General features: G+C 42.6%; 1 protein-coding gene across 1 annotated transcript in view; it reads right to left on the bottom strand.

The window, feature by feature from the left end:
- Positions 1-10,469, bottom strand: part of LOC140467124 (polymeric immunoglobulin receptor-like) — a 46,465-nt gene extending 35,996 nt beyond the window's left edge. The window contains 3 exon segments of the mRNA XM_072563191.1: positions 7,504-7,824; positions 7,956-8,276; positions 10,427-10,469. Of these exon segments, the coding sequence (XP_072419292.1) occupies positions 7,504-7,824; positions 7,956-8,276; positions 10,427-10,463 (679 nt within the window). The 5' untranslated portion in view covers positions 10,464-10,469.
- Positions 10,470-13,346: the final 2,877 nt, after the last annotated feature.

The following is a 13,346-nucleotide window of genomic DNA, read 5'->3' as shown; positions in this document are numbered from 1 at the left end:
AATCCAAGTTAAGACTTTGCCCCCAATACCATGCGCCCTAATTTTGTTCCCTAACCTCCTATGTGGGACTTTATCAAAGGCTTTCTGAAAGTCCAGGTACACTACATCCACTGGATCTCCCTTGTCCATCTTCAGAGTTACATTCACAAAAAATTCCAGATTAGTCAAGCACGATTTCCACTTCATGAATCCATGCTGACTCTGACCTATCCTGTTACTGCTCTCCAGATGTGTCGTAATTTCATCCTTTATCATAGACTCCAGCATCTTTCTCACCACTGAGGTCAGACTAACTGATCTATAATTTCCTGCTTTCTCTCTCGCTCCTTTCTTAAAAAGTGGTCCAACATTAGCTACCCTCCAATCCGCAGGAACTGATCCTGAATCTATCGAACTCTGGAAAATAATCACCAACGTATCCACGATTTCCCGAGCCACCTCCTTCAGTACCCTGGGATGTAGACCATCAGGCCCCGGGGACTTATCAACCTTCAGACCTGACAGTCTCTCCAATACCAATTCCTGGCAAATATAAGTTCCCTTCAGTTCAGGTCCTTCAGCCACTGTTACCTCAGGAGGTTTGCTTGTGTCTTCCCCAGTGAACACAGATCTGAAGTACCAATTCAACTCTTCTGCCATTTCTTTATTCCCTGTAACATATTCCCCTATTTCTGTCTTCAAGGGCCCAATTTTAGTCTTAACCATTTTTTTCCCTTTCACATATCTAAAAAAGCTTTTACTATCCTCCTTAATATTTTTGGCCAGTTTACCTTCGTACCTCATTTTTTCTCTGCATATTTCCTTCTTCGCAATCCTCTGTTGTTCTTTCAAAGCTTCCCAGTCCTCCATTTTCCCACTTATCTTTGCTATGTTATACTTTTTCTCTTTTAACTTAATATATTTCTTAACTTCCCTCATCAGCCATGGCCACCCCTGCCTCCTCAGAGGATCTTTCTTCCTTTTTGGAATGAACTGATCCTGCATCTTCTGCATTATACCCAGAAATATCTGCCATTGTTCCTCCACTGTCATCCCTGCTAAGGTATTGCACCATTGAACGTTGGCCAGCTCCTCCCTCATATTTCCACAGTTCCCTTTATTCAACTGAAGTATTGTAACTATCGATTGTACCCTTTCCCTTTCAAATTGCAGATCAAAGCTTATTGTATTATGGTCACTGCCTCCTAATGGCTTCTTCACTTCTAGGTCCCTGATCAATTCTGGTTCGTTGCACAATACCAGATCCAGAATTGCCTTCTTCCAGGTAGGCTCCAGCACCAGCTGTTCTAGAATCCATCTCAGAGGCACTCCACAAAGTCTCTTTCTTTAGGTCCAATACCATCCTGGTTCTCCCAGTCTACCTGCATGTTGTAATCCCCCGTAACAATTGTAGGAACTTCAGTGCGACAGGCCAATTTCAGCTCCTTATTCAACTTACACCCTACATCCATAATAATGTTTGGGTGCCTGGAGAGAACTCCCAAGAGGGTCCTTCTACCCTTAGAATTTCTCAGCTCTATCCACACTGACTCTACATCCCCCGATTCTAGGTCCCCCCGCGCAAGGGACTGAATATCATCACTTACCAACATTGCCACCCCACCCCCCCTCTGCCCATCAGTCTGTCCTTATGATAGCACGTATAGCCTTGAATATTCATTTCCCAGGCCCTGTCTACTTGAAGCCACGTCTCAGTTATCCCCACAATATCGCAGCCAATTTCCAAAAGAGCCTCAAGCTCATCCATCTTATTTCTAATACTTCGTGCATTCATGTATAGTATTTTTAATTTGTTACTGCCCTCACCCTTCCTATTAACCCCCATTTCACTCAACCTTATGATTCCTTTTTGAGTTTTCTGCTTCATTGATACCGTTGTCTTTCTTGACCTCCCTTGTCTTAACTTTCCATTCAATTTCCTTCTTAAACTTCCAGTTTGTCCCCTCCCCCTCCCCCGCGATTTAGTTTAAATGCAGCTGTGTTGCAGTCGCAAATCTGCCTGCCAGAATACTGGTCCCATTTACATTCTGATAAATTATCGTCAAAAATTGAAACTTATTGTAAGCCGTTAAGTGAAATCACTTATTCTCACTTGGAATCAATGCTGATGGAAATATCGACAATGAAATTGTTCTACCTTTTCCCGACAGACTTGGGTCCTGACGATGTTCCTGTTGCTGTTGGTGATTTTGTTGAGGATTTGTCACAAGTATATTCCCTTCCTATTGAGACATAAGGTAATATTCAGCTTCATCTGAGTCTCAGTTACAGACAACCAAGAGAGCACTCTTCATCAATGGAACCTCAGGACGTGTTGTGAATAATGGATTTTGTTGAATTCGTTTTGCTATAACTCTCCCTGTCTGGAGAGACATGGCAATGATCTAGTTTGAATACAATTTGTTTTTGTTCCTTGCCTGGACATTCTTGCTCCTGCAATCGTATTAAAGCATTTGAAAGCCTGAGGTTGGATGGGACTATATTACTAAGATCTCCTTTCTCCTCATTGTCAAACATAAAAGAAAGTTCCAGCCACTGAGCTGGTCACTGCCCCCACTGGACAATGTATTCTTGGGGGATCCAGCAGCCCCTGCTCTGTCCTGTAATATCCTGTGATTGCTGGGTGAGCTTCCACTGGGAGTTTTGCCTCCACTATGGTATTTAGACCCAATGATGTAGTCTTTACGTCAGCTCCTGTCACATGAGAACAAAGTGTGGATGTTGTAATACTGACAAATCAAAAGACATTGATAACAGCATCTGGCCTAAACATATCTCACAGCCACAGACACTTCAGGGTCTGGGCTGAAACTGAGGTAATCAGTTACAAACCCTGACACATTTCCATCACCATGTCATGCCTGATGTGACCCTGACTAAGATGGAGACTGATACCATTATCCCCTCAGGTCACATGCCATGATACACACAAGCTGTGAGCTGAGAAGGTATGGCAACAGATAAATGGGCACCACACAACAATCCCAGTTGGAGAACACTTCAGTGGTCCAGGACATTCGGCCTCGGACCTTCGGGTGACCATCTTCCAAGACGAACTTTAGGACAGGCAGCAGTGAAAATTGGCCAAGCAGAAGCTGATAGCGAAGTTCCATACCCAAAGGGAGGGCCTCAGCCGGGACCTTAGATTCATGTCACATTACAGGTGACCACCATTGCACTATACACACACACAGATACTCCAATGCACACACACACACAGACACACACACACACATACACAGGCACTCCAAACACACGGACTCACATATACACAGACACTCACACGTACCCCGACAGACACACACACTTCCACATGCATCCTCTCACAGACAGACCACTTTACACTCACATACACACATATACACTCTCTCCGATAGACACTCAGAACCCCTCACCCCAGACACACACACACCCCTACAGACACACACACTCCCACACTTACACATGCACCCCCTCACAGACTTAGACACTCTCCACTCACATACACAGACACATATACTCTCTCTCACATTCACAACTCGCCCCCCCTCCACCCCAGACACACACACACACACATACATATACCTTTGTGGGGTGAATTTGTACTTACAAGAGTAACATTGTACTTTGCTCAAAAACTGCATGAATTCATGTAAGACTCTGTAAACTCACTTTTTAGATGAGAATCAGTCTAAACATTATGGCATAGAAAGGGATCACAGCAGTCTAACACCTTCAACATATTATCTGGCTAACACCAATTGTTACAGTAAACCTGAGAAGATAACTTTAAAAAAAATGTTTTGTGATTTACACATGAAAGAAGTGAAACTATCATGGTATTCAACAGATAAAAGACTCAACAGACAATTAAGGTATTTTTCAATGTATAATTTCAGTTACATTACACTGTAAACTTTTGCCATAAATTCTGTGCCTTCCAATTGTGTCCTCCTTAACCACCTGATGAAGGAGTGGTGCTCCGAAAGCTAGTGCTTCCAATTAAACCTGTTGGACGAGAACCTGGTGTTGTGTGGTTTTTAACTGTACACCCCAGTCCAATACCGGCATCTCCAAAAGCTGTGAGATGTAACACAAAGTTGGAGCACAGCATTTCTGCATTTTCTGGAGCTTTATTACACTTTTGCCCATTATCAAAAATAAATTAACACCTTGCCCAAAATTGTTCAAATATCAAAGAGTCGTAATGTGATGAAGTGCAATTATTTGTAAATATGGAAGAACATTAACCAATGAGCAGTTTGAATAAACATTGAATAGGTGTGTCAGCCTCAATGTTTGTATAAAACTTACTGATGCTGCTGATTTATATCATGTAACTCCAGCCACTCTCTGCTACACTGGGAACTGAGACATGAACAATTTCACTGGGTTTTGTTCCCTGAGTATTTGAGGCTGTGCAGTAATATAGATGATGTTGTTGCGTGAAGGATTGACAATGTAGATCCAGTTTGTTGGTGTCAGAGATCATTGAATCTTCAAATGGGGTCTTCTCAAACCATGTGTAGTGAATGGGACGGGATCCCCAGGCAGACTCACAGCAAACTCTCACTGAAGCCCCAGAATATGAGACATTTGGCTGTGACTAAAATTGAAGTCCAGGAACAGAGACGGCGTCTTTGGGAAACAAACATTTATTGGAAAATGGACTGTAATTGAAAAGCCAAAAACCCCAAGACTTTGCCCTTCCCTATCCCAATTCAGTGTCATAGGCTCATATGCCACAGAAATAGACCCTTCGGTTTAATATGTCTGTGCTGAACAAGTTTCTCAAAATAAAGCAATCCCACTTGCCTGCATTTGGCTCATATCCCTCCAAATCTTTCTTATTCATGTACTGATCCAAATCTTTTTAATGTTGCAACTGACCACCCTCTGTGTGAACACGTTGCCCCTCAGGTTCCTTTCACAGTTTCCTCCTCTCACCTTGAAAACATGACCCCTCACTTTGAGCTCTCCCAGCCTAGAGAAAGAAACCTTTGCTAAACACCTTATCCAGACCCCTCATGATATTATAAACCTTGATAAAGTCACCTCCCAACCTCCTCTGCTCCAGGGGAAAAAGTCCCAGCCTATCCTTTTCACTCAACCCCTCCAGTCACAGCAACATCTTAGTAGATCTTTTCTGAAACCTCTTCAATTTAATAAAACCTTCCTGAAGCAGGGTGACTCGAACTGTACACACAAAACCAAAAGTGGCCTCACCATCATTCTGTACAAGCTCAACGTGATGTTCCAACTCCTACACTCAATGGTCTGAGCAATGATGGTAAGCATTCTAAATACCTTCTTAACCACCCTCTCTACTTGTGATGCAAATTTCAAAGATCCCAGTGTCTGTCTGTTCAACAGCACTACTCAATTAAAAGGGTCCTACTTTTAATTGTATAAGTCCCATCCTGTTTTGTTGAACTAAAAGGATATACCTCACATTGAACAAAATGAACTCCATCTGGCACTCCTCAGCCCATTGACCCAATTGATCAGTCGTTAAACTGGTTCAATGGGGATGGAGACATCAACCATCACTATCAATCCCGAGCCGTATGTCTAGCTGTCTCCTTGGAGAGGGGAACAACTATCATTCAGACTCAGGCTCAGCACTCAGTGTCTGCTGGATATGAGCCACTGGCAAGAAGATTCAGGATGTGGAGGGACTGCTGTTGGGCTGGGGTGGACAAAATTGGAAACCACACAACACCAGGTTATAGTCCAAGAGGTTTATTTGAAAATACAAGCTTACAGAGCACTGCTCCTTTGTCAGGAAGCCAGTGGGGCAGGATACGTAGGGCACAGGATTTAAAAGTAAAAGATCAAAGTGTCACATGACGGATGCAATGTATTAGAGAAACTGAGATTGCTGATAAGTCTGTAATCACGTAGAATGGGAAGGCAGGTTTCCATTGATTAATATGTAAATCCCAGAATTTCTCTTAAATCACAGTCCCGATATATCTTAAGGTTTTATCAGTAAATAAAAAAAAGTGACATCTCAGCTCAGACAATACATTACAGGGATGAGGTTAGAGTCTGTGTCCCAAACTGGAGTCAGACTGTCTTTTTTGAAAGTAGGAATTTATAAACTGTCACCTTAATTGACTGCCTTCAGATTTATGCTGTTTGAACAAAATAGAATGTAAATTCACTCCACAGACTTGAATGTGTATTTGAATGTGTGCACATGTGTGTGTGTAGTGTGGGAGGATGAGGGAGAGAGGGAGAGGGAGGCTGTGAGTGTCTGTATTTGAGGGAAAGCGAGACAGAGTGCATATGTGTGACAGTGTGTGTGTGGGTGAGAGAGAGAGGCGCAAGACAGAGTGTGTGAAAACTCAGGGGAAATGTTGGCCCTGTCATAACTCCATTATAACGTCTGAAATAAAGGCAGTGAGCCTGAAGCGTGGAGAGAACAGCTGGAGGAGTGTGGGGGTGGGGAGAAAGTAGCATAGAGTACAATGGGTGAGTGGGGGAGGGGATGAAGGTGATAGGTCAGGGAGGAGAGGGTAGAGTGGATAGGTGGAAAAGAAGATAGGCAGGTAGGACAAGTCCGGACAAGTCAAGGGGACAGTGCTGAGCTGGAAGTTTGGAACGAAGGTGAGGTGGGGGAGGAGAAATGAGGAAACTGTTGAAGTCCACATTGATGCCCTGGGGTTGAAGTGTTCCGAGGCGGAAGATGAGGCGTTCTTCCTCCAGGCGTCCAGTGGTGAGGGATCGGCAGTGAAGGAGGCCCAGGACCTCCATGTCCTCAGCAGAGTGGGAGGGGGAGTTGAAATATTGGGCCAAGGGGCGGTGTGGTTGATTGGTGCGGGTCTCCCGGAGATGTTCCCTAAAGCGCTCTGCTAGGAGGCGCCCAGTCTCCCCAATGTAGAGGAGACCGCATCGGGAGAAACGGATACAATAAATGATATTTGTGGATGTGCAAGTAAAACAAGTATATCTGATCAGTGACTTATACAGGAAGAAAATTGACCAAGTGTTGAAGGATATTTGATCTTTAATCTGTCAATAATTGTTTCTTTCCCACACAAGCTGTCTCTGTTCTTGGAATGCAGCAATATCTAGAAATTAATTTGCATGCAAGCAAAAACATTGAAATAATTCTCTCAAAAATCTGGTTGTGTTTAATAACATTGATTGAGGAATGAATGCTTGCTCAGACACCAGGAGAACCTCTATTCTGTAAATAGTTTACAAATGATGCCATTCCTAAAGGGGGAACAGGTTCTCAGTTTGTCACCTCATCGACACTGTCTCACCTGCCACAGCACAGCATTACTTCTCCCTACTAGGCAGTGGGATCCAGCTGAATTTTAACCCCGAAGGGGAACTGGAACCCCCAACATGCTGGCATCAACATGCTGTGGATAGTATTTTATGCACCTGTTTATTTTCCAACTGCAGGACAGAGTATTGGTTTAAATCAGAACAGACAATGAAACAAGTGGAGTGCATTTTATAACTTACAGTTTGGCAGAGTGAGATATTAAATATGTGCATCACACTTACCGATGCCATTGGTTTTTATTTTATAACTGCAGTTCTTCTCTGTTACATTGTTGATTGACACATGAACAATTTCACTTGGTTTTGTTCCCTGAGTATTTGAGGCTGTGCAGTAATATTGATGATGTTGCTGTGAGAAGGATTGACAATGTAGCTCCAGTTTATTGGTGTCAGAGATCTTTGAATCTTGAGATGGGGTCTTCTCAGACCATGTGTAGTGAATGGGGAGAGATCCCCGGGCAGAATCACAGGAGACTGTCACTGAGCCCCCAGAACATGAGACAGTAAATGGGGATAAATATCGAAGTCCAGGAACAGAGACAGCTTATGTGGGGAAGAAACAATTATTGAGAGATCAAAGATCAAATATGCTTCAATACTTGGCTAGTTTTCTTCCTGGAGAAAACACTGATCAGACATATCAGCTGAGAGTAATTTTAAAAAATCACTGAAACATTTACCGTCAGAGATGTACAGCTCTACATTAAACATTAGGTCAAGGCCAGGAGCCTCAATCCCACAGCTGTACCATCCTGCATCTCCCCATTGAAGATTCTTGATTGTGACAAGAAATATTCCTTGTGTTTTGTTATCAGCGATTGATATTCTCCCATTTGGCCAATTTGTCGTTGCTATAAACTTACACTGACGAGTCCATCCTTGACACCAATATTTTGTGTTTGTTTGGTACCACCGTGCTTCGTAGTGACAAGATATTGTGATCGCTCTTCCCAAAATTCCCGTTACGTGTTTCTCTGCCCATAAAGCATCTGAAACTGAGGAGACAATATTTCAGAAATTTGACTGGAAAAAAACTCCTTAATACATTTTAATCAGCTACATTGCATCTAGCTCATGGTGAAGTTAATCCCTTATCAAAGCGTCAGGCTGTTCCAAATTCCCAGGGAATGATTGAAACAGTCAGAATATTTTCTTTCCCCACTGGTCGAGCTTTGGGAAAATCTTGAAACTGGGTTTGTGCTGCCCGCTGTGGGCTCTAACTCCACCGTGTGTGACATCATCAAAATGTTGTCCCCCTGGAGAGCAGCCTGAGTGACAGGCCTGGATTGGAGTCGGCTGAGGATCGGTGAAAGGAGGGCACAGGTGCTGAATGGTCCTTACTGTGACTGGAGGAGAAGGGGCTGTGTGTAGACTTATGGTGGGCTCAGGGGCTACATTTCCAAAGCTCATGGGACAGATACAACAGGTGACCCAGGATGATGATGGGAGACCTCAAATGGGAGAAGAAGAGAATTGAAGTTCAGCAAGAGATGGTTCACAATGGGAGAGAGACATCAATGTGCAGGATCTTGAGGGCAGTAAAGGCAGGATGGTTTGTAATCACACATTGTTGTCAGTGTGAGGAGAGAAAAATAACAGAATTATTTACTGACTTTTCCTGAGTGATGCTTAATGAGAAAATGTTTAAATTGCTGACACATTGTGTCCCGGTGTGGAAGAGGAGCAGCCTGTTGATGACGTGGTAAATTTACTTCAATAAATAGTAGACTAACAGGCTTGTTGGGAGAACCGTCCTTTGTGTGGGAAGAATTCTCAAACAAAATGACAAAAATGGTTTTCAACCTCAGTGAAGAGATGGAGAAGAAGAAGAAAGGGAGGAAGATACATGAATGATGAAAGGTGATGAAAGCCAGGAAACAGAGACCTTATTGGATAAAGGAAGCTTTGAAAGAAAGAGAATTGTGAAACCAGAGGGATGCACACTTCAGGTTTCTATCTATGAAGTTGGTGGGTCAGAGCCACAACATGTTTCAGGAAGGTTTCATGTATCAGAATTCATTGCATTGTAGCCTAGAGTCATGCAACATGGGAATTTTAATCTTGAGTGTTTCAAAATCATTAGTGGAGAGATTGCAATGAAGAACAATACTTTTATTGCAGTGTTACATTGTAACATGTAAACCAATGGGATTGAAAGATCGTAAACAGCCTGATTCAAGTTAGACAGAAAGGAAAAAAAGCTTTGTTCTGCAAAAAGAAGTGTAAAACGTCCATCTGCTTTTGTGACTGAGCCTCACAGATGAAAACTTAATGAACTGCATTTCTAAACTAAAATAACAGAAATAAAAGCCAACTCAAGATGTTTTGTTTGAGGGCTTATTTCCACCCCAGTTTTAGTGGCTACAGAACATTGAAAATTTTGGGCAAATTAAGATAATTATGATGCTTTATTTTTGATTTAAAATCAACATTATTTGTCCTTTTTATTTAATTGATATTTAATGCTGCTCTGAAGTATTTGGGAACTCTGCCACTTGGGATGATGATATGTTCAGGAGAGGCAGTACATTTTGTAATGTTGTACAGGTATGCATGGGGCAGACAAAGCACATGCTGTGTCTGTTTTCTGCAGCTTATCACTTGCCTGAGTTGTTGCAATGTGAAGGGTGGCAACCTGCATTGAAGAACCATGACTTGGAATCTCAGCCAGTCCTGCTCCCTGCCCTGGGCATGTTGGAAAGATTTGCAGGTTGATAATAAACCTGTTTGACTTTGTGAGAATACACATTCCTTTGCAAACTGTGCTGAATGAGAATCAAACTCTCAGCATTTGACATGGCAATAACAATGTTACCCATTGTGTCACAACCTCTGCCTTTATCCCTTTATACATCTTCAGCAATTTAAACATTTCCACTGCAATATCCTCACACCGGACTTCAAGAAACATTGGATTAGTGGTGCTGGAAGAGCACAGCAGTTCAGGCAGCATCCAACGAGCAGTGAAATCGACGTTTCAGACAAAAGCCCTTCACGTCGATTTCGCTGCTCGTTGGATGCTGCCTGAACTGCTGTGCTCTTCCAGCACCAATAATCCAGTATTTGGGTTTCAGCATCGGCAGTCATTGTTTTTACCTTCAAGAAACATTGGTTATCTGAATATACAACTCAGATGATCACTCACCGGGAATGGAACAGATGAGGAGAATCAAAGTCCACATTGATTTATTCACAAAGTTCATGATGTCAGTCTCTCAGCTCTGTTTCTCACTTTGAAATAAGTGTGGACTGCAATGTCTACATGAAGTTAAATGAGTAAGAGGATATCGGAAACCAGCTTCTGAGACCACAGTGAGCCAGAGGGTGGAATTTAACCCTAAAGACATTTTTCTTTGATCAGTTATATTCAATAGAAGAACTAACTTCATATTCATTGAAACAATAGAAAATTCTGAAATCAAGACAGTTAATGCATTAGGTGCAAGGTAATGTTGACCCAAGCTTAGTATTTATAGTGAAATCTCAGGTGAATGATAACTAGCTTATTCTCTCATGTTCTCAAATTTCAACAATAATTTTTGGCAAACATAGATTTCTTTTCCAAAAATTAATCATGCAGCTAAAAAAGAACTGTTTTGAACATTTTGTCTGTTTGCAGAATCTGCCTCCTGTTAGTGTTGAATAATTATTGTGTCAGGATCTGTACTCCTCGATATGCAGGAGAAGGACACCCTCTGTTTGATTTCCACGAGATCCAAGTAAACAAGACATGCGGCCGACTTCAGGCAGAGAAAGGAACTCAACAAGAGAGAAGAAATTCAGGGGGAAGTGAGCTGTGATTGAGTAACTGGGAGTGAGCTTCAATTCCAAGGTGAGGATCCCTCTGGTGAACCGATTAACATGGGGCTTTGTATTCACCAGGACATGGTTGATGATGAGTGAGTCTGGTGAACCATGCTGGGTTTCACCTTTGAGAAGATCAAAGAAACTGTCACCCTTCACCAACCGTGCTCATCCCCAGCCACAATGCTGAAGGCAGTGCCCCCATCTTAACGCTTAATATGGAAGGAGAATCACTGGAGTCATTACCCAGAGACTGAACCAACGAGGACCATCGCAATGCTCTGTCTGGGAAACAGAAACAATATATTGGGTAAACTCCTAGAGAACACTTGGAATCATTTGGGGGTTAATACCCCAATGGGGATGAAACCCCTCTGCTGTCAGGTCACCATTGTCTGAGTGTCAGAAACAGAGAGCAGAGATCCCCCAGCCCCTGAATGACATGTGCACTGTAGAATCAGTTGGGAAAATAGGACCAGATTGAAAAATTAGATTCTGTGATGAAACAGTGAAGGCAGCAGTTATTAACAAAGTGAAGAATATCTGATCAAATTGTCTGGGATCCTGTAAAGTGACTTGCTCAGTGTCAAAGCCATATCCTGGTAGACAGGCACTCAGCAGTTTTTAAAAGACCGTTCTTCTGAGACAAACAATTGCAGGACCTGGAGCTGCCACAAAGCCCCTCCCCCAATTCGGATGGATGTTCCATTTGCTCTGGAATGGTGCAGTGACCTACCCACAACAGGGACATGAGCCTGTCCCAGGATGTTTCCTTCCCAGAGATTGTGATCAAAGGGCTGGGTCTGAAAACTCTCAGGACAGCCTTGAATGACCCAGAGTGAGCCACCCACAATCTCCTGTTTATTAACACTTATTCTCATTGTACATCCATGGGTATCTATCACACATTCCCCTTCATAATATTCGCATTTTTCTTATACTGCCTAACGACCATAAGACCATAAGACCATTAGACATAGGAGTGGAAGTAAGGCCATTCGGCCCATCGAGTCCATTCCACCATTCAATCATGGCTGATGCGCATTTCAGCTCCACTTACCAGCGTTCTCCCCGTAGCCCTTAATTCCTCTCGACAACAAGAATCTATCAATCTCGGACGACAATGAACATCAAACTATGCAACAAGTGTGGAAACTTATTTTTTACACCTCAACTTCTCAAAATGGACAGCACAGTGTCTCAGTGGTTAACACTGCTGTCTCACAGCCCCAGTTCCCTGGGTTCGATTCAAACCTTGGGTGACTGTCTGTGTATATTTTGCACATTTTTCATCTGTCTGTGTGGGTTTCCTCAAGTTGCTAAAGTTCTTTTCCCACCGTCTACCCATATGCAGGTTAGGTGGAATGGTCATGCTGAATTGCCCATTGTGTCCAGGGATGTGCAGTGTCAGTGGGTTAGCCATGGGAAATGTGTGGCTATGGGAACAGAGTGGGGTTTTGGGTCTAGTGGGAAGTTCTTCAGATGGCTGGTGCAGACCAGATGGGCCAAATGGCCTCTTTCTGCACTGTAGGGATTCTAGAATTCTCAGTTACATTCCTCATTAACCAAGAACCTGTTTGAGTATAATGGAAAGAGCCCAAACTGAATGTGTGTTCATTTACAATGAGCCATTCACGTGCACCATGCTGCTGACAGAACCATTTTTAGAAATAAAGTAATTATGGGGAAAAATTATTTTACCAGATTTAAATTTTAATTTGATAACATTTTAAAATTATTCAATTCCTTTGAAGTTAACTTGAATTGTAAGGTGTGGGATAGAAGTTCAAATTATTCCAGAATGATAGGTGGATTTGCAGTTTTCTAAATACAGTGAGCTGAGAAGCACATTCATTTCTTTCAAAACCTTGTCATTAGTGTGTTATTGAATATGGCAAGTTGGATTCATACAGCATCTTCAAAAATGTGAAACTGGAGGAGAGATATAGATGAGTGTAAGTTGGAAGATTCAAGGCCAGCTGGAATGATGTTGGAATGATTGAGCGTGAAGCTAACAACATCACGGATGAGTTGATGTGCTTATGGGTGTGAGGGAGACAGTGTGTACATATATAGAACACAGAATATAGAACGTTACAGCACACTAAGTGCTCTTCAGCCCTCGATTTTGTGCTGACCTGCGAAACTAATCTGATTCCCATCTAATCTCCACCGTTCCATTATTATCAGTGTGTATGTCCAATGCCCGTTTAACTGCCCTCAATATGGACGAGTCTACTACTGTTATAGGCAGGCCGTTC

Source organism: Chiloscyllium punctatum, chromosome 45 (assembly GCF_047496795.1).
Source record: "Chiloscyllium punctatum isolate Juve2018m chromosome 45, sChiPun1.3, whole genome shotgun sequence".
Lineage (NCBI taxonomy): Eukaryota > Metazoa > Chordata > Chondrichthyes > Orectolobiformes > Hemiscylliidae > Chiloscyllium > Chiloscyllium punctatum.
Note: the sequence above shows the minus strand (reverse complement) of the source record. Positions and strands in the feature narration are given on the sequence as shown.